The 20,009-nt window shown below is 33.9% G+C and overlaps 1 protein-coding gene across 3 annotated transcripts in view; it reads left to right on the top strand.

The window, feature by feature from the left end:
• Positions 1-18,263, top strand: part of LOC138710214 (beta-1,4-glucuronyltransferase 1-like) — a 622,862-nt gene extending 604,599 nt beyond the window's left edge. For 2 of the 3 annotated variants that reach the window (XM_069840873.1, XM_069840875.1), the window contains one exon: positions 7,082-10,057. In XM_069840873.1, coding sequence (XP_069696974.1) covers positions 7,082-7,091 — 10 coding nt within the window. In that variant the 3' untranslated portion in view covers positions 7,092-10,057. Of the gene's footprint in view, positions 1-7,081; positions 10,058-17,147 lie in introns of those variants that run through there. The other variant, XR_011335176.1, reaches the window with a different exon arrangement.
• Positions 18,264-20,009: the final 1,746 nt, after the last annotated feature.

The following is a 20,009-nucleotide window of genomic DNA, read 5'->3' on the forward strand; positions in this document are numbered from 1 at the left end:
TTTAAATTCATAGTAATGGCGTCCTGCAATGAAAAAAATGAAGCTGTGAGGTCCGTGTGTAGCTGTATTAACACTGTCTCTGATAGAGCACTCGATGTCAAATAATTATACGCCATTTCTCGCCAACGTCGATGCAGAATAAACTCTGTATTTGAAAGCTTTAAGGTAGGATCAGAGGCACTATGTCACCAATGTTAAATGAATTACTTTTAAATACTTTTATGTCAGATAGAATTATACAGGGCGTTCGAGCCAAGTTGTCCACTCATTACCGGTGACCGCGCGCTCTTCGCATGCTTCGCCCGTTTCCCGCCAAACGGTGACCGTAATTTGTGACAAAATAAAACTCATAATACTGAAATAAAAGGCTTACCTTTTTGTAGTAATTGTTCAAAATGATGATCTTCAGAATTGACGCAGCTTGACGTCGCTTTAGCACATCCTCGGACACTTTCTGTAGTTTAATTTTCAATTATGTGATGAAATACACGGGTTTTATACGGTTTTAACTTCAAGAATTTAGTTGAGTGTTGAATTGAGGTTTTTGACATCCCTACTTCCTGGGCTAATCTGTGCAAAGATTTCTGAGGGCTTCGTTCTAATCGAAAACCTATTTCATCCAATATTTCCTCAGTTAAGACCCGTTTATTCACTCGACGCTTCTTATTTTGAATCGAGCCTGTCTTTTAAAATTACTTTACGAGTCTGTACAGTATATTGTTTTCTAATTTGACACAGTACCATCGGGGAAACGTCCGAATTTACGACAACACGTTCTCCACGTATATTTCACGAAAGTCTTGCATATAAAAATGCGTTGTTCTATACTGTACATCAGAACATAAACGCGCATTACAGAGACGCATTGAGTATTGACTTGAGAGCCGTGGGAATGTGCCGTAACTGGAGTGAGCATAATGTCGGGACTCGCATTATTCCTGCCCTCCAACTAGTTTTCATGATAGTGGGAGACATCTTGGCTCGAACGCTCTGTAGATAACTCAATGAAAGTTAATTCTTTACTATACACACCAAAAAAAAGTTTTTGCATCACTTCGGTCTCAAGAGTTCCTGAACCTTAAAGTTGAATGTTTATATTGAATCAATAACACAGCCCCTAAAACTATTCATAGTTGTCACTAAATCTCCACGAAGATGTAAACAATAATACATGAGCCCTACCTATCAAACGGAGCAGGTAAGACAGCCAATCAGTTCCAGTCATAATATCATAAAGAAAGTACACTACCAGTTCTGCTATGGCTGAAAGGTCAATTGCGACATTTGATCGTGTCCGCTCTGTCACATTGCGTCAGGAAGGGCTATCATCAAGGGAAGTTTCCAGACGTCTCAGAGTGAACTAAAGCGATGTTGTTCACACATGGAAGAGATACAGAGAGACAGAAATTGTTGATGACTTGCCTCGCACAGGCCGTTCAAGGACTACGAATGCCGTGGATGACCGCTACTTACGGATTTTAGCTCGGAGGAACCGGAACGAAATGCGACCAAACTAAATAATGATTTTCGTGAAGCCATAGGTTGTCACGTTTCAACTAAAAGTATAGGAAATAGGTGGGCCCAACATTATGCTGAATGGACTTATTAGAATTGGCACAAGGTTCTTTTCACAGATGAGTGTCGCATATGCCTTCAACCAGACGATCGTCGGAGATGTGTTTGGAGGCAGTCTGGTCAGCCTCTACGTCTTGGACACGCTGTACAGCGAATACAGGAATGTGGTAGTTCCCTGATGTTTTGGGGTGGCATTACGTGGGGCCACCATAAGTCACTCGTAGTCATAGAAGGCAATGAAACGACTATCCAATACAGGGATGATATTCTTCGACCCATAGTGCCAGAATTTGAGAGAGGAATTCGGCTTAATGGACGAATAATTCTCGCGCCTAGCGTGCACGTCTCCCATCGTGCATGTCTTGTTATTGACTTCCTTCGTGATGGCGAAATCACTAGACTAGAGTGGCCGGCATGTTCCCAAGATGTGAACCCTATCAATCATGCCTTGAATACATTAGAAAGGAATGTTTATGGACGAGATGACCCAATAACCAATATGAGAGATCTGCGCCGAATCGCCTTGAGGAGTAGAACAATAAGGATCAACAGTGTCTTGATGAACTAGTGAACAGTATACCACGACGTATATAGGCATGCATCACTGCAAGAGGACGTGCTACGGGGTACTAAAAGTACTGGTGTAGACTGTAGTCAGCAACTCAAAGTGAGAAGGTCAAGCTGTATCATTGTAGAGCTTGTAATGTTTGGTTCTGATGAACAATAAAGAAAGCTGATATGTTACTTTTGTTTATCTCTCTTCCGTTTTTATGTAAAGGTTCAGGAACTCTTGGGACCGAGGTGATGCAAACGATTTTTTGTTCTGTGTATTTTAAAAGTGCTCAGGTCTTGTTTAGAAAGTGTATTTTGTAAAAATAATAACTTATGCTTTCTTTTTCGTAAGTGACTATATTGTAAGAAAAATAAAATTGCATTAATATTTATGAACAAAAAATTGTCACCGAAAGGACCTGGAACTAGAGCTCAGAAATATTTGTAATAACGTAGATAAGCTATAAAAGTTCATATTTATAACTATTTTAGTTTCTGAGAAAAGGTAGGCCTATGTATGCTAAAAATGTTTAACTTCCGAGAGAATGAGCGATAAAGCAAACATCAGAAAAACTTACATGTTTAAAAATATATGACACAAAATTGTTTCCAAATTCACAAGAAGAAGGCAATCACTACATCATAAACCTATGAAAAGGACATTAAACTACAAAACACGCCAAAACACAACCTATTATACGAAATAGTTTAAGATATATTTATATTTTTATGCAATAGTGTGGGAAGAGAAAGAATCATACTTTGACATATAAAAGGTAGTGCATAATAAAAAACACTCAATTGGAATTTTTCAATAACTTATATATATATATATATATATATATATATATATATATATATATATATATATATATATAAAATTACGCAGAATATTCCAAATAATTACTTGGGGCAAAAAGGAATTCACCATAATCAGCTTCAAGGATTAGGACCATGTTGGTCCGTTCCGACTCCATTCAAAACCTGGTCATTCCATGGTCGTCTGGGGTGTCTAATTTGTCTGCATCCTTTATGCGATAGGCTTCTTCGACTCTTGCATGTTGTGTAGAGTCAATTCTGGATAGGTGATCTTTCCAGCACTATCTGTAACTTTTAATTTTCCAACACATATTTCTGCTCTGATTTTTTATTAGGATTTTTGTCCCGTAATTTATAATTTGTTATTGGCGTAGGAACCACATTTCTGCTGATTAAATCATTTCTTGTTGTTTTCTAGTGCCCAATTCTCAGATCGATATATATTAAAAGTGAGATAGCCATTATTTTATATAAATTTGAAAGTGTATTTCGGTGTGCTTTATTTAATTATATTTGTTTTCCAGTTCCAAAAAATTGTCGTAATTTCTTTATCTTTGTTTCTACTTCTATACTTTCTAAATATGATATTTCAGAACCTAATTTGTGAAAGAATTCATTTGTACTATCATAGTATTTTCAATTATAATTTTAGCTCTGACAAGGGACACCATTGACCTCGAACGATCGAAACCGCACGAAAACATGCTTAGAATAACAATCTGGAGCACTGGTCAGTGCAGCTACAATATGCCACCGCCTAATGGCGCTAGCAGACAAGTGCGGAATTTTGCATGGAAATGACACACACCACTGTTTTGTTTATGATCGATTGTTATACTAAGCATGTTTTCGTGCGGTTCTGATCATTCGAGGTCAAAGGTGTCCCTTGTGAGTATGTTCCACAAAATGCCATTCGAAGTAAAGATTATAAAATTGAAAGTTTTTGCTACTTTACTGAATCTAAAAACTGCTTCTTGTAATTCGTCTTCAGATCGGGCAATCGCTGCATGGTCGTTTTGCAAAAAGAATAGTTGTGAAATCTATCCCCTTGATTAAGAGCGAAATCTTCCATTGATTAAGCTTCTCATTGAACAGTATTAGGGACAATGGACAGCCTTGTCGGACTCCTTAGTTTATATGTAGCGTCATTTAGGGACATCTCGACATACTAAGGAAAAATGTTAATTTTGAGACCAATTTATGCACATTTTATTATAACTTTTTCCTCTAACAAATATGGACATGTTTTCCGTACATTTCATATATTTGTTTCCGATGTGATCATTTTATGCCACTGTATTTAAATAAATACAAATTGGTGCAATTTGTCGATTCTCCCATAATGGGGAAGATTTTGACAATTAATTACAAACATAGGAAACACTTTAAAATCCAACATTTATAACACAAATTTTGCTCCTGAAATATTTCTAATTACTTTATAAGCCTAATACTGCTACTCGCGTTGGTCAAATGTGAATTTTTCATCGGTGCCATTATGCACTCATGTCTCGCGAAACCATTTTTGGTATTCTCCAACACACTGAATACATAGTTCTGTAGAATTTTCATCGTAGTAATACCCACTATACGGGACACAATAGGTTTTTTAACCGTTGAGATTGTTTGATGAACTAGCTCCTCTCCTTACACGCCGAGTATTAAACGGTTTTCTTCTGTGGAAAAACCGAATTTCTTTTTGTTGTTTAGTGTCCTTCGCCTGTTTCCTATAGTTTTCAGACGTTATTAGTCTAAGTTTTGCAGTTATCTTATTCTTTTATCACCAGATGGAAGTGTTAGCAACGGAACTGGGAATTCTTCAAAGGAAGTGTCAGTAGGTGAGGAATGTCCTTGTGCAGATGGTGTCTGTGGTGTTTTTGGGAAAGTGGTGATTTTTTCAACGCGAATTTCACATCATTTTTCGGGGAGAACCGGATCGTACGCAAACATGTTATTATGCAGTAGACTACGTCAGGCGGTATGGCATAGTTGCGCCCCGCGGTCAATTGGGAGGCCTAGGCATGGCATAATTGCTCCCCGAAGAAATCAGGTAGCAGAAGGGACATGGCATAGTTGCGCCCCGATGGGCATAGTACACACAAAAGTGACTGTCATAAAAATAAATAAATTACTTAAAAATATTACAGTGATAGCTACATTGAAATCAGGTAGGCCTAGCATTTGATCAATTTTGCTATTTAATATAACACTTTTTTTTTATCGATCACACACAATAAATGAACTACATTTTTTGTTTGTACATCGATATCTTAACCCTACGTTACAGGGTTTCGAAAATTGAAACTTAGAGCCACTGTGAATTATTAACTCTTTACCCTTTTCATTAAACTTTAAATTAACCTCACTATACGCCACAGACGGTGTGAAAATCACTAGTAAAATGTCAAGACTGCTAAGGCCCCATATTCCAACGGCTCACTCATTTGAATATGTCAGTTAGTAAAGTATTGCCAACTTCATGGTGTTCATTTTAACGGTATCGATAATGAATACTAAATCGAACAAGAAATCAATAAGGTTGGTTGATCACGAGGCTAAGTTTCCGTAGTGTCTTTTTCTCTAATTATTTCATCGGGGCGCAACTATGCCATGCCCCTTTTCACTACCTGATGGGAACGGGGCGCAATTATGCCTACAAAACAAGGACCCTTTTTATCTGCTGCATCTTATCTGACCATGGGGCGCAACTATACCCTGCCCACGTCAGGATGTCAATTTTCTTTTGTTTTAAAATTGTTAATTCGTATAGCCTTTAGAGTCAAGACGAAGGATATGCCAAAGTAATTGAACTTCTATGTTTCTATCGAGATTTGTGCCTTTTCCTATTTGTCTGATATCAATGTAAATTTAAAATATAAATCGATCAATGGAAGATGAGTAGTTTCATACATGTAAACAGACACACAGAGAGAAAAACAGATAGACGAACAAAGTGACACTAAAAACTCTATGAACGATTGCAAACACTCTTGAAACAAAAAACACAAAAATTTTAATAGAGACAGTTTTCAGGAGCACCACAAGCGAAATCAGAGAGAACTAGACACGTTTGGGATCTCCCCAAAACAGAGTGACGAAATTTCCGTAGATACACTTTCATTTAAAAGATAACAGCACACTCCAAATAAAGATAATTGTTTGAGTGTAACGAATTCGGAGCCTTTACTAAAATCTAAAATGTATATGCATTAATTTATGAATCTCTAATATCACGCACATCTAGTCAAAATAGAATAAACTGAAGATAGTGTACTATATTTCATGAAAAGAAAAGTGTAACCCACATTCATAGTGTTTATTGTCTTTTGTGAATGTAAAATACAAGTTGACTTCAGGAAATTCACTTACACAGTCAACATGGATCTCATGTAGTTTAACTTTCTCACTAGGAACAGTGCTCACAATGGCTACTTTTCTAAAACTGTCGAGATGTCCCAAACAGACCCTATACTTTTCTTACTGATATTGTTATATTTTGTTTCTATTAAGTTCTCTTTATACAAGCTAGATATTGTAGATTAGGTGTTATAGGATGCCTCTGTTTTTCAAAATGTTCCATAATAAATTTCGATTCACTCTATCGAAAGTTTTTTCATAGTCAGTGAATACAGACAATGTAGATTGATTAAATTCTCTTCATTTCTCTATCAATTGGGATATATTAAATATGCAGTCCAGACATGTTTTTCTTTTTTAAATGCATTTTGAGCCTCATGAATAATAGTTTTCGCTATTATTGTTAATCGTTTGGTTAATACTCTCGTTTAAAGTTTATAGCAAGCAGGTAATAAATTAATTCCTCTATAATTTAGCATTCTACTTTGTTTCCTATATTGAATATTGGAACAATGAGAGATGAATTCCATTCAGGTACTTTTCAGCTTTATTTTTAAATTTTACCTGTGATCTCACGTTAAAATCTATAGCAGAAAATCAAGTATTATTGAAATACACTTAAAATATTTCAGTTTACACATGTGTTGTCAATATTGCAGGAAGATGATAAGAAATATCTCGATACAGAATTCATTGTAGGATTTCAAAGTGTTCTGACAAATACCTGTAATCGTCATTGTAAATTGTGTTCTTCTTTACCAATTGTTTTACTCTTCAGGAGGATGTGAACATGTGATCAACCAACACACATCTAGGCTTTATGGAAGGGAGATGAATATAACTTCTACGCCTGGAATATTACTCGGATTCTTAGAGTTTATAGCCAGAAGAGGTATTGCTTAAACGTTTTTCTATATATTAGCAACAAATCTTGACTTATGTAATTTCATTGCCGATGGGATAGTAGACTGTGAATCTACTTCAAACATTTTATTCATCCTGGGGCTGTACAATAATATTCACATCTGAAAGAGATGTTCCTGCTTGTCTCAAGGAAATGTTTTTCATATTATATAAAAATATAGATTTACTAACGCTTTATTCCGTTTCTTATTTTACTTTGGCCTAATAATAATTGAAGACATGGGAGTAAATATTGACAACCTTCAAAATTGAGACTCACAATTTTCTGGTTGTTGACAGCCTATAAGCCACATTATCTTTGATTTGGTTAAATAATTATGTAATAATTATGTTAACAATGACTGGATTATGCTGCTTGAAAAACATGACAAACCTCTTGTGTTTGCAGTTAAAAATTAAAATGTATAGGCCTACAATTTGTGAATATGGGTTATCAAATATTTATCTCCGAAGTTTTCTATTAATAATTAGTTATGTAAAAATATTCGTAATATGACAGACTCTGTATTGCCCACTGTGTGTAAAGAATGTGATGAAAATAATTCCTGATACTTTTATTATATTATACGATACTAAATGTGAACATGATAGTTTTAACAGCATAAACAAATTAATATCATAAAATTTATGAGCAGATTCGGTTTTAGTTCCATAGTAGGCCTATTTTCTGACAGAATTTAAATCATTATTACCAGACAGCTGATTTTCGGTCCAGATTATGAACGTTAGATGTACGTCAGTTGCAGAGAGGTCATTGAAGTGTTTGCTACGCTCCAAGGGGCGTGATATTTTATCGCTGTGTGATGATCGAAAATCCGCTGTCTGATTATTTATTACCACAGACATTTCAAGAAATTCATTTTTATTTATTATTTCTGATAACAATGTTTATTCGTCGAATTAGAATGACATATTTTTTAAGATTTGTTTTAAGGCCTTAAAATATTTATACTTTAAGTTTTAGTTACATTAAGTTTTAAAATAATATTATGAAATCTTGGAGTTTAGAATAGTACTGAAAATGTTTATTTAAATTGATGTATTTAAAAAGGGCTACTTATGAATTTACTGAGTGTAATTAGAATATAGTTTCTATGAAACTTCTTTGTATGACTCTGTCTTCCTTGAGTAGTTAAGGCTGTAATTTATATCAAATTGCTCATTATTTTCCCCACTCTTTTTACATCTCATTACCTGCTGCATTTTCTTTTCGCAATAATAATAATAATAATAATAATAATAATAATAATAATAATTATTATTATTATTATTATTATTATCATTATTATCATAATCATTATCATAATACTATTTTTACTGAGTATGTTTGTGTAAATATTTGAGTCCGAGAGAAAATTGGGAACAATATGAAACGTATGAAAGATTGTCCTTCTTTAGATTAACTAAGCTGTATTAGTTTTTATAATACTCTAAGTTCATATATTTAATTTTGTGATGATCTTACAGTCAGAGTAGCAAAGGCGCAAGCAGTGGTGAAATTTATTTTACATGGACTTTTTCTGGGAATAATAAAAACAATATAAATTTGACATTGTAAGTATTGCTAGTAATACTACTTTGGAACTAAATTCCGTTTTCTTCGTCCCATAACAATGGAATGAGTATACGTGTGCACGGAGTATACATGTGCCCTTCAGTAGAGACTGCTCACAATGACAACAAATAACGCGCACTACAAGGTCGCCTTAAACAGTTTACTTATTCCTAAACAAGTGCAGTATACTTCAGTTTAGCAATGTTTTTGATATGCACTATTAGTTGAAATAAAGATATCTGAAACAAATATGAAAGTACAGAGGAATTCGGAAGACAGTATGTCCGTGAAATGACAATATAACTATGTATAATGTATGTAAAACTGACATAATCTGTTGTAAAATATGGTTACTTATAGAAGCACTGTAATAAAAAAACATATAAACCATTTCAAATTGATAGAAAGACGTGAGTCCGAAGATTTACTTTCAACAAGTAATTCAGTGTCAGCGGACGAATTTTGCATAGATCTGTGTAAAATGGTGATGCATGCCAACATTCCTTTCAACAAGTTTAAAGACGAGCAATGTTATTGAAAAGTACATTTGTACACAAGGGCAGTACTCGTGTTATTATAATACCGGTATTTTAAGTTAAATTTGAAAGCAATGATTATCTATACTAATAATATATCTGTAGCCGAAATTTTTCTGGTAATTTTCGATTCTCCAAAAATAATTGGTCCTAACATATATAATTAACCACCCTGAAACCGAAAATCGCTTTTTTGAAATTTTTGTCTGTCTCTCTGCCTGTCTGTCTGTATGTTTGTTACCTTTTCACGCGATAATGACTGAACGGATTTCGATGAAAATTGGAATATAAATTAAATTCGTTTAACTTAGACTTTAGGCTATATGGCATTCAAAATACATTATTTAAAAGGGGGATTATAAGGGGACCTGAATTAAATAAATCGAAATATCTCGCGTATTATTGATTTTCGTGGAAAATGTTACATAACAAACGTTTCTTTAAAAATCATTTTCGATACGTTTTATTCCTTGACAAATTTTGATAGGACTGATATTTAATGAGATAAATGAGTTTTAAAATTAAAATAACTGCCATCTAAGGCCGTGTAACGAAATAAAAAAAAAAGACTTGGTCTGCAAGGGGCCTTCGACAACAACAATCGAAAGCTATGAAAGATAGCCTACAGAGAATGTTTCTGTGTTTGTATGAAGTAATATCGGACGCTAAATTAACCGATTTGTATAATTAATTATTAATTCACCATTGGAAAGTGTAGTTTCTGTAGATGGACATAATGCTATAATGTTATTACAGTAACTTCTGATATAATATAAAATAGTATAATATAATATAATATAATATAATATAATATAATATAATATAATATAATATAATATAATATAATATAATATAATATAATATAATATAATATAATATAATATAATATAATATAATATAATATAATATAATATAATATAATATGTAATATTATATAATATAATTTAAGTTATTTGAAGAGTTCAGAACCATAGTGGGCTAAGCGCCATTTACTGAATACGTAGAAAACAAGGGTTAAAATTAAGTTATTACCATAATTCAATGGAAACTTATAACAAGTAAAATAAAATATACACATTCAATCTAAATGATGTCAATCTTCATTAAACTATGGTTGCATGTAATAAAAATTAAGAAACATGTTAAAGGAATCGTCATTGCACCAAATGAGTGCCTCTGGACCAAAATGATCGCGTTTTAATTATTTGGATGTAATTTAAAATAAGTAACATATTAAACGATTTGTCCTTCTATCAAACACGAATGTTCCCTGGATCAAATGTCCTATTTTAATTATGTAATTACTTTATATTTATTTCTAACGGGTGCAGCGGAGCGGATGGGTACGGCTAGTGTAATATAATATAATAGATAATATAATATAATAAAATATAATATAATATAATATAATATAATATAATATAATATAATATAATATAATATAATGTAATATAATATAATACTATATAATATAATATAATTTAAGTTATTTGAAGGGTTCAGAACCATAGTGGGCCAAGCGCCATTTACTGAATACGTAGAAAACAACAATGGGTTAAAATTAAAATATTACCATAATTCAATGGAAACATAGCAAGTAAAATAAAGTATACACATTAAATCTAAATGATGTCAATGTTCATTAAACTATGGTTGCATTTAATAACAATTAAGAAACGTGTTAAAGGAATTGTCATTGCACCAAATGAGTACTTTCTGGACCAAAATGATCGCATTTTAATTATTTAGACACAATTTAAATTAAGTAACATATTAAACGATTTATCCTACTATCAATCATGAATGTTCCCTGGATCAAACGTCCTATTTTAATTATGTAATTACTTTATATTTATTTCTAACAGGTGCAGCGGAGCGCACGGGTACGGCTAGTTGTTATATAAGGTTAAACATTTCATTAATAGTAGTACCTATGAAAGGGTAACATTTTAAGCTAAAAGTTTACAGTAAAGACTACGTTTTCATTGATGCGAACTTTGTGTCTTTTCATCGTACAGTTCCACGCGCCACTACTCTTCAAATAATTGGCTCATTGCACAAACTCCGACTCAAGTTCAAATAGTAGGGACCGGAAGGTCTCTAGTGATAATCACTGCAAAGCCTATCATTTTGTGAAAAAAAGTTTTTTCCTTCTCCGGACCAGTAGCTGTAGCTGGCCATGTAAGAAATAAACTCGTTTATCCCTTTCAAAAACTGAATTTCATAATGATATTGAGAGATAATTATGAGTCGTTGGGGGTCATTGTTTTCAATGTCATTTTTAAATGATGTCCATGTGTCCAAGCAAAATATTAGAGTGACACCCATATATTAAATATTATATTTCAAAATATTTATAGAAAAATGATGTAAAAATAAATTAGAATAAACATATGCAACATTCACTAGAGAGTCGATATATTGATCAAATACCTACAAGTATATATACAGTTTATACCAGGGATACCAAACATGCGCTCCCGAGAGCGCAAACATTACCAACCTTACTTCCTCCACCTCCTGTCCGGGAAATTGTTTTCATTCTATTTAGTCAGTCGTTATCTACAGAACGTAAACATTCAGTGGCGAGCAGTTTAGAGAATATTTGAAAATGACACTGTATACAGTACCAAGATACAGCTTCAGTGAGAAATGAGAGCATGGTTATTATTTTGTTGTTGAACGAGATCAAGCTAATTGCCTATTATGTTCCGTTATATTTCGTTATATACGACATTATAATATAAGACATCATTTCAATGGTACCCATTGTAAAGATTTTGGGAAAACAAACTTACAGATGCGTAATTATGTGAAATTTTTGTTGTGTTGCTCATTTTATGAAAATTTATTTTCATTTGCGATTTTTTAATTTAATAAACGACAGAATGTTTAAACGATTTGTTGGGAACAGTTTCATAAAAATATTAGGGGAAATAGGTCGAGATTTTTATACTAGTTATTGGTAAAAGGAATATATTTTAACATGAGAAATGTTGCAGTTCGTATAACTGCAATATCTGTATTGACATATTGTTGTCAACAGTACTTTTTTTTAAATTAATCCATAGGCCAAATCAGCTGCATGCTCAAGGTTATATTACTGTCATCTTATCTTTGATTTGCGTTCATGTACTAAAACAATCCAGCCGAATATTGATACATTAGTGCAAAACAAGAGGTGTCTGCGATAAGTTAATCACGAAATATATTAATGTTCAATAGTTTATGTGTGGACTTATCAATCTTATCCTAATTTATGTGTAGAGTGATGGCTGTTTTACAAACGAGTGAATGTACTACCCGCCACTAAAGCAAGTTTTTTAATTGAAAGCGATGCATGGATGTCAACTTTGTCTAAATGTTTTGGAGTGAGGTTAATGTCATATTTTCCCCTTCAACTGAGTTTGGCATACCTGATTTATACATCTATTTCGACTGAAATCTTAAGAAGACAAGGAAATCTCATGAATTTGCACACGATTTGTACCACTTGAAAATGAATAACAACATGAATCTTATCTGTGAATCGATTTATATCCAAAAGATAGAATATTCTGTGAATTAACCTTCAATCATCATATCAGTGTAAAACCTGTTTTAAGCAGTCAAAGTGGTCATCTTGGATGCAACATGCTTTATCAAGACGTCCGTGAAAATGAATACTATGGTAACGGATAGCGCTTGGTACTCTAATTCTTCTGCGACATAAAATGCAGGGAGAATGAATTTTGAGCTTTATAACAATAATGATAATAATTAGTCGTGAATTTAGTTCATATTTGAATCCACTTCAATTAACGTTGCATTGAATTTTAATCTCTCTCGGAACTCATATCTAGAATTATTTTTAATTCTGTACAGTAAATGAAGAATACAAGTTTAATATGCACTAAAATGTGTTTACCCATCAGAATTGTATTTGGAATTAAAGTCGTCCGAATATTAATACGGATCGCTGGCTTGAAAACTAAAAAAAAAAAAAAAAAAATAGTCATTCAATGAAGGTATGCTTATATTTAATAAATTGTATAGAACTAAGGGTTTTGCAATCACATAGGAGTGATATATTTCAGTCTATGATTGTTTTATTATGTATAGTGGTTAATGTTCATTAGGGACAATGGAAAAAAATGTTCGATAACAACTTTTGCTAGTACTCAACAGTGAAAGTCAATAATGATGAAAACGTTTTGACTGACAACTGTTTCTAGTAAAAGGAAGACAAGAAGGAATTATTTTCTCTGATAATTGATTTTTAATATCAATATTAAAAAACCATTAGTAACGATGGAATAGAGTAACATAGATGATTCAGTGTTGCTGTATGTGTGATTGTAAAGGTCCGCTGACCCACACATTACAAAATCTGTAATTTTCTGGTTTCAATTTTCTGGTACTTCTTATATTAAATAGATAATAATGTTTAATTTGAAGCAACTTGTAATGTACATTGACTGAAATTTTACAGTTGGAGTATACCAGTACTTGTTAAAGCAGGACACAAAACAAACTAAATAGGCATACAAAATATTTCAATGTGGGTAATGGAAGAAATTGAATTTACTTGAATATGTTTTTTTTTGTAGTAATTCATAATTTACTTATTTTGTACAATATAGCTCGCCTGGATTGGCTCACCAAGCGAATACACTTGAGCTATCCCTGTCGAGGGGGTTCTAAACCCATCACAGGAGGCCTGTGCCCAATATGAGATATCATGGCTAGCATTCATTCATTCATTCATTCATTCATTCATTCATTCATTCATTGTACAATATAAATCTCAATATTGATTGTACTACTTCGTTATGAGAGGAGTTTGGAGAACAATGATTTGCTTAGTGTTATGAACTTCATTTTAGTATGTACGTGTGTACTGTATGTAAGCAGAAAGACGTAGGACATCTTAACTGGACCTAAAAGAACTGAGGCATCCAGTGAGAGAGTGATCTATGCCGAAAATTTTCAATTTTGTGTTATTGGTACTTTCATGAAGTACACAAAGTGTTCTCTTTGTATACATAATATTATTAACTTCTGTGACATCCTTCCCAGTTTATTTTGCAAAGTTAATTTTCGTAATTTACTTCAGTCGCATTTCTACGGCGAGAGAGTGATCTATGCCAGGCGGAAAAAGATTTGCGGAACCTGTCGTCTGCACGGAATAGCCAATTGCCGCGTCTGTTTCTGTTCGACTGTTCAGACAGGCCAATAGCCACGTTTGTTACTGGTGACGTGATAGTTGTTGATATCATGGCGGACGGTGAAGGAGAGTTAGAAGCGAGCAGCTGTGAGAAATCGAGAAAACGAGTGAGAAATGATGAAAAATGGAAAAGAAAACGGGCTAAGGTGTGTAGGAATTTAGGATTAGAATACGTTAGTGACAAAACACGTAAGATTGTTCCAGCAAAGCAGGAAGGTGTTGGGTGTAATTGCAGCGGCAGAACAGAGGCAGCTAATGTGAATTGGTGTAAATCTCACGTGCTCACAGAAAATGAGAGGGATGAAATATTCTGTCAATTTTATAAAATTGGGGATTATAATGCGCAAAATGCTTTTTTTATTTGGACTGATAAGTCGACAAGAGTGTAGTGGCATTTACTTGAAGAAAAGGAAGAACGAAAACTCTAGTAGACGTCACGTGTCGTTCATATACCGTGTCTTTCATGGGCAGTTGAATAGGGTATGCAGCAAGGGGTTTTGTGATGTTTTCGGAATTTCGAAAAGACGCCTTTCCACTGCTAGAGGAGATAGGAAGGTAAATATAAGCCAATCTAATGGAAACGATTCAGAAGATGAGGAGGAAGGTTGTAACACTTCAAAAGTTTCACCCCCTGTTGATCGCAGAGGTAAGCATCGGAATTATAAACATAAAACTAGTGATAGCGATGAAAAATCAGTGATCGAGCATATTACGAAATTTCCTCTGTATGTAAGTCATTATTGCAGAAATAAATTACAGAAAAAGTATATTAAGGCTGTTAAATCTGTTGCTGAGATGTATAGGCTTTACAAGGAAGAGAGAGAGGCTCTAAATCTGAATAGTGTGAGTTACGACATTTACAGAACCATATTTAATACACGGTTCAATATAGGTTTCAAAATGCCTCACACAGATACGTGCAAAGTGTGTGACGCATGGTTGGCAAAAGAGGAGGATATTATCCCCTTAGACATACGACTACATCAAACACAGGCAACAGTAGCATACAGTCTTCTTTCGATCTGAATGCCTAGAGGAAAATTGTGATTATTGTCTGATAACTTATGATCTTCAGAAAGCTCTGCCAACACCTAAAATACCAACAGGTTTAGTGTTCTATTTAAGACAACTCTGGGTGTATAACTTAGGTGTTCATGTTTGCAACAAAAAAACTGCCTTCATGTGTATGTGGCCCGAAAATATTGCATCTCGAAGTGATTCTGAGATTGCATCATGCCTATTTAAGATTTTAAGTGTGCCTGAAAATACGTTAAGGAAGCGCAAATTGCGATTTTTTTCTGACAGCTGTTCTGCACAGAACAAAAATAATATTCTTTATTTCATGTATTATGCTCTTGTTATGATGGGAATGTTTGATTGCATAGAACATTATTATCTAGTTCCTGGACACACATTTTTGCCTTCCGACCGTGATTTTGGTGTAATTGAAAAGAAAATCAGAAAAACGGATTATGTATTTACACCAGATGATTGGTTTCGTCTCGTAGAAAATTCGAGATTGAAAAATCCTTTCCAGGTTTTAAGAATGGGAACTGAAGATTTAAAAAATTTCCATAATGCAGCATCACTTATTGTGAGGAACCAGAAAAACGCGTTGGGTAGAAAAATGCCACTGCGAAAAATTGCAATTCTCAGGATACAAGCTACTAAACCTGGTATCCTGCAGTACAAAACAAAATATTCCGATATCTGCCCATGGGAGGAAGTGCAAGTTTTCTACAAACCAGCTGGAAGACCTAATAAAGGTAAAAATCTGGCAATGCCATCCCAAGAAACACTGCGAAAAATATTCCTTCCATCAAATATGGAGTGTTTGTATCCTGCTGGAAGAAAAATAAGTGCTAAAAACACAAGGATCTGATGTCTCTCCTACCTTATATACCACAGAATCACCACGCGGTGTATTACGCCCTCCAGCCAGATAATTTGACTGCAGCCGAGGAAGTCGAGGACGATCCAGACAACTAAAGGTACTGAGAATAAATGATAGATTTCTATGTTTGTTTCAGCATGAGTTCCATATTGAAGTGTAGATCAAAATATTTTAATCATAAGATACAAAATCTTCATAGTGACAGTAATGATGAAAACAGATACGAGTTAGATATTGAGCTAGAGAGGCAAGAAGGAAGGCAGACGGACAGACAGACTGATTCTTGATCTGACATGTGGTTGTGTAAGAACTAGAATATAGTAAAGCAAAAGTTAACGACATGCGACTTCTTATATTTTAAGCATATTGTAACGTTACATTGTTCTCTTTCATTATAGGAGAAAGGGGCCTAAGGCAGTGGAGAAATATTGAAATGGAACACTGAAATTAATTTTTGTAGATACTTTAAAATGTCAACTTCAAGATGGAAAATAAAACAATGTATGCTAACTTGAAATTTTTTAAAGTTATTGAAATAAATACAAAACTCTAGATATCTCTGTTCCACTCAACTCTGGCATAGATCACTCTCTCACTGGATGCCTCAACTGCAAATACCTATCTAAAATAAATGCTTCAAAGTCACATGCTCTCGACTAGACGAGCGTTGTGGCAACTATATTTGTATTTATGAGTCATTGTATTAATTTACATATTTATTTCACACAGATCAATGGAACAAAAAAGAAATGATGATCAAAATTCTTATAAAGTGACTAGACATGAAATTTGAACGTTCTTATACTGAGAGGGGTAAGCATATTAGCTTTCTTTTATTATAATATTGAAAAAAAAAGAAGGTTAAAAAGATAATCGATAAAGTACGGATACATTTTCACAAATTTCATTCCAGGTGACAGCAGCCTACTGAAACTAACGCAGTATGTGGTGGAATTTAAATAAAAGACAGAATAATTATACTTAGAAAACTTGAATTAATACCAATATAACTCTCTTCAGATACTGGAAGTAACACGCTAATGTGGTCAGGAGAGACTACAAGGCAATCAAGAGAAAAAAATAACTCAGTACAGTATATTGTATTATCGAATGGAAAGTCTTATTAGTTGGCAGAAGAATGGGCATCACAAGTGATCATAACGTCTTGTATCTCATCTGTGCAACATTTAACGAAAATGGTTATGATTTTAGGCTATTTTCTAAAGGCCACTTACGGAGTTATTTATCTAACATTTTCACTATTTCATCTAGGGCATATGTGGCGTTGGCATCTACCGGCTTAGCTCAATTGGCAGGCGCGCGTGTTTATCTGTTAATCTGAAGCTGGGTTCGATTATAGCTTGGGGTGGTTACCTGGTTGAATTTTTTAATCTATCTCAACTGTAAGACGAATAAGAGGCAATTGCATGGCGAATCATCAGCTTCATCTTGACATATACCATATTGCTATCACCAATTCTATCGGTATTAAGTAGCATAGTATTTTATACAGCGTCATTAAATAACCGAATAAAAATATGTTGCGTTTGTTTCACTGGGCTTTGTTTATCTGTGTTGGAAAGAGTGAGTACCTAAAATTTGTTGATACGTCTTGAATCACTTTTGTAACTGGGAGAAAATTTACACTAATTTACACTACTCTGTATTTAGTACTTGTAAAAGTAGCAGTAGCCCCATATAGCCGTCAACCTGCCACCAAACTGGTGATAACCCGTAGTGATCTGTGTACATTTCAGATGAAATTAAAATGAATAATTACCTAGTTGCAATACTGTTATTTTCTACGTGTATTTTATGTAACGCTAATAAAATCATAAAATTGTGGTTACAGATTTTTTATTTATTAGTGCACAGTTCCAAGTGATCCTTATATTTTGTCCTATCCTATTCCCGAACTTGTAACATAATATGTACTAACTTCAGTAGCAAGCGTTTCCATGGTAGATTCCCTGAGCTTAGTGGCAAACAACCGTTCTTTTGTAACTAGATAAAATACTCTTTATATAGAGTCATCTTGCAAGACGTTGATATTTGTCGGCATTTCCAAGCCGAACCAGTTTCATTAATTAAAATGTGTCTCAGTGAAACATACAACAGAGTCCGTATAGGCTAGTTTCTGTCCGATTCTTTTCCAATTCACTACGGGCTGAAGGAAGGAGATGCACTACCACCTTTACATTTTAACTTTGCTCTAGCCTATGCAATTAGGGAAGTCCAGGATAATAGAAAAGGTTTTAAATTTAACGGGTTATAGCAGCTGCTTGCGTCCACACCTGTGGAGTAACGGTTAGCGCGTCTGGCCGCGAAACCAGGTGACCCGATTTCGATTCCCGATCGGAGCAAGTTACCTGGTTCCGGTTTTTCCGGGGTTTTCCCTCAACCCAATATGAGCAAATGCTGGGTAATTTTTGGTGCTGGACCTCGGATTCATTTCACCGGCATTATCACCTTCATCTCATTCAGACGCTAAATAACCTAAGATGTTGATAAAGCGTCGTAAAATATCCTTCTAAATTTTAAAAAATCAGCTGCTTGCCTATGCAGATGACGTAAATAAATTAGGAGAAAACCTCAAACCATTAGGGAAACCACGGGAATTTTACTTGAAGCAAGTAAAGAGGTTTCGAAGTAATTACTCAAAAAGAAAAAAAAATATGCTTTTGTATGACCAGAAGACTGTACAAAATATAAATATAAAAATTGATTTACCCTTTGAAGAGGTGGAAAAATATAAATATCTTGGAGCAACAATAACAAAAGAAAAAATATATGCTTATGTATGACCAGAAGATTGTACAAAATATAAATATAAAAATTGATTTACCCTTTGAAGAGGTGGAAAAATTCAAATATCTTGCAGCAACAATAACAAAATAATATAAACGACACTCCGGATGTAATTAAACGCAGAATAAATATGGGATATGTTAGTTATTATTAAGTTGAGAAGCTTTTGTCATCCAGTCTGCTCTCAAATAACCCGAAAGTTAGAATTCATAAACCAGTTATATTACCGGTTGTTATGTATGGTTGTGAAACTTGGATTGTCACTTTGAGAGAGGAACAAAGGTTAATGGTGTTTGAGGATAATTTGCTTAGTAAAATATATGAGACTATGAGAGATGAAGTTATAGGAGAATGGAGAAAGTTACACAACGCAGAACTGCACACATTATATTCTTCACTTTAAATAATTAGGAACATTAAATCCAGATGTTTAACATGGGCAGGGCATGTAGCACGTTTCGTGGAATCCAGAAATGCATATAGAGTGTTAGTTGGAAGGACCGTTGGCAGACTGATGTGAGGGCGGCAATGAATCTCCAAGTTCCTTAAAAGTCGTAAGTAATAAAGAAAGATAGAAAGTACGTTCCAAGCTATTGAAAAAACTAATTTTTGGAAAGACACAATGGCATTGACTTGTCTTCTACAGCTTTGCAGATAGAACTATGTCAGAATTAGCTGTTATTTAAAGTAAACTCGCTATTTTCTGTATTAAACATTTTTAACATATTCCTATCAATACAATTATGATTACTGTTTTCGCCCCGCACCTAAACAAGCTCCGTC

The sequence above is a fragment of the Periplaneta americana genome, chromosome 12, assembly GCF_040183065.1.
Source record: "Periplaneta americana isolate PAMFEO1 chromosome 12, P.americana_PAMFEO1_priV1, whole genome shotgun sequence".
Classification (NCBI taxonomy): Eukaryota; Metazoa; Arthropoda; class Insecta; order Blattodea; family Blattidae; genus Periplaneta; species Periplaneta americana.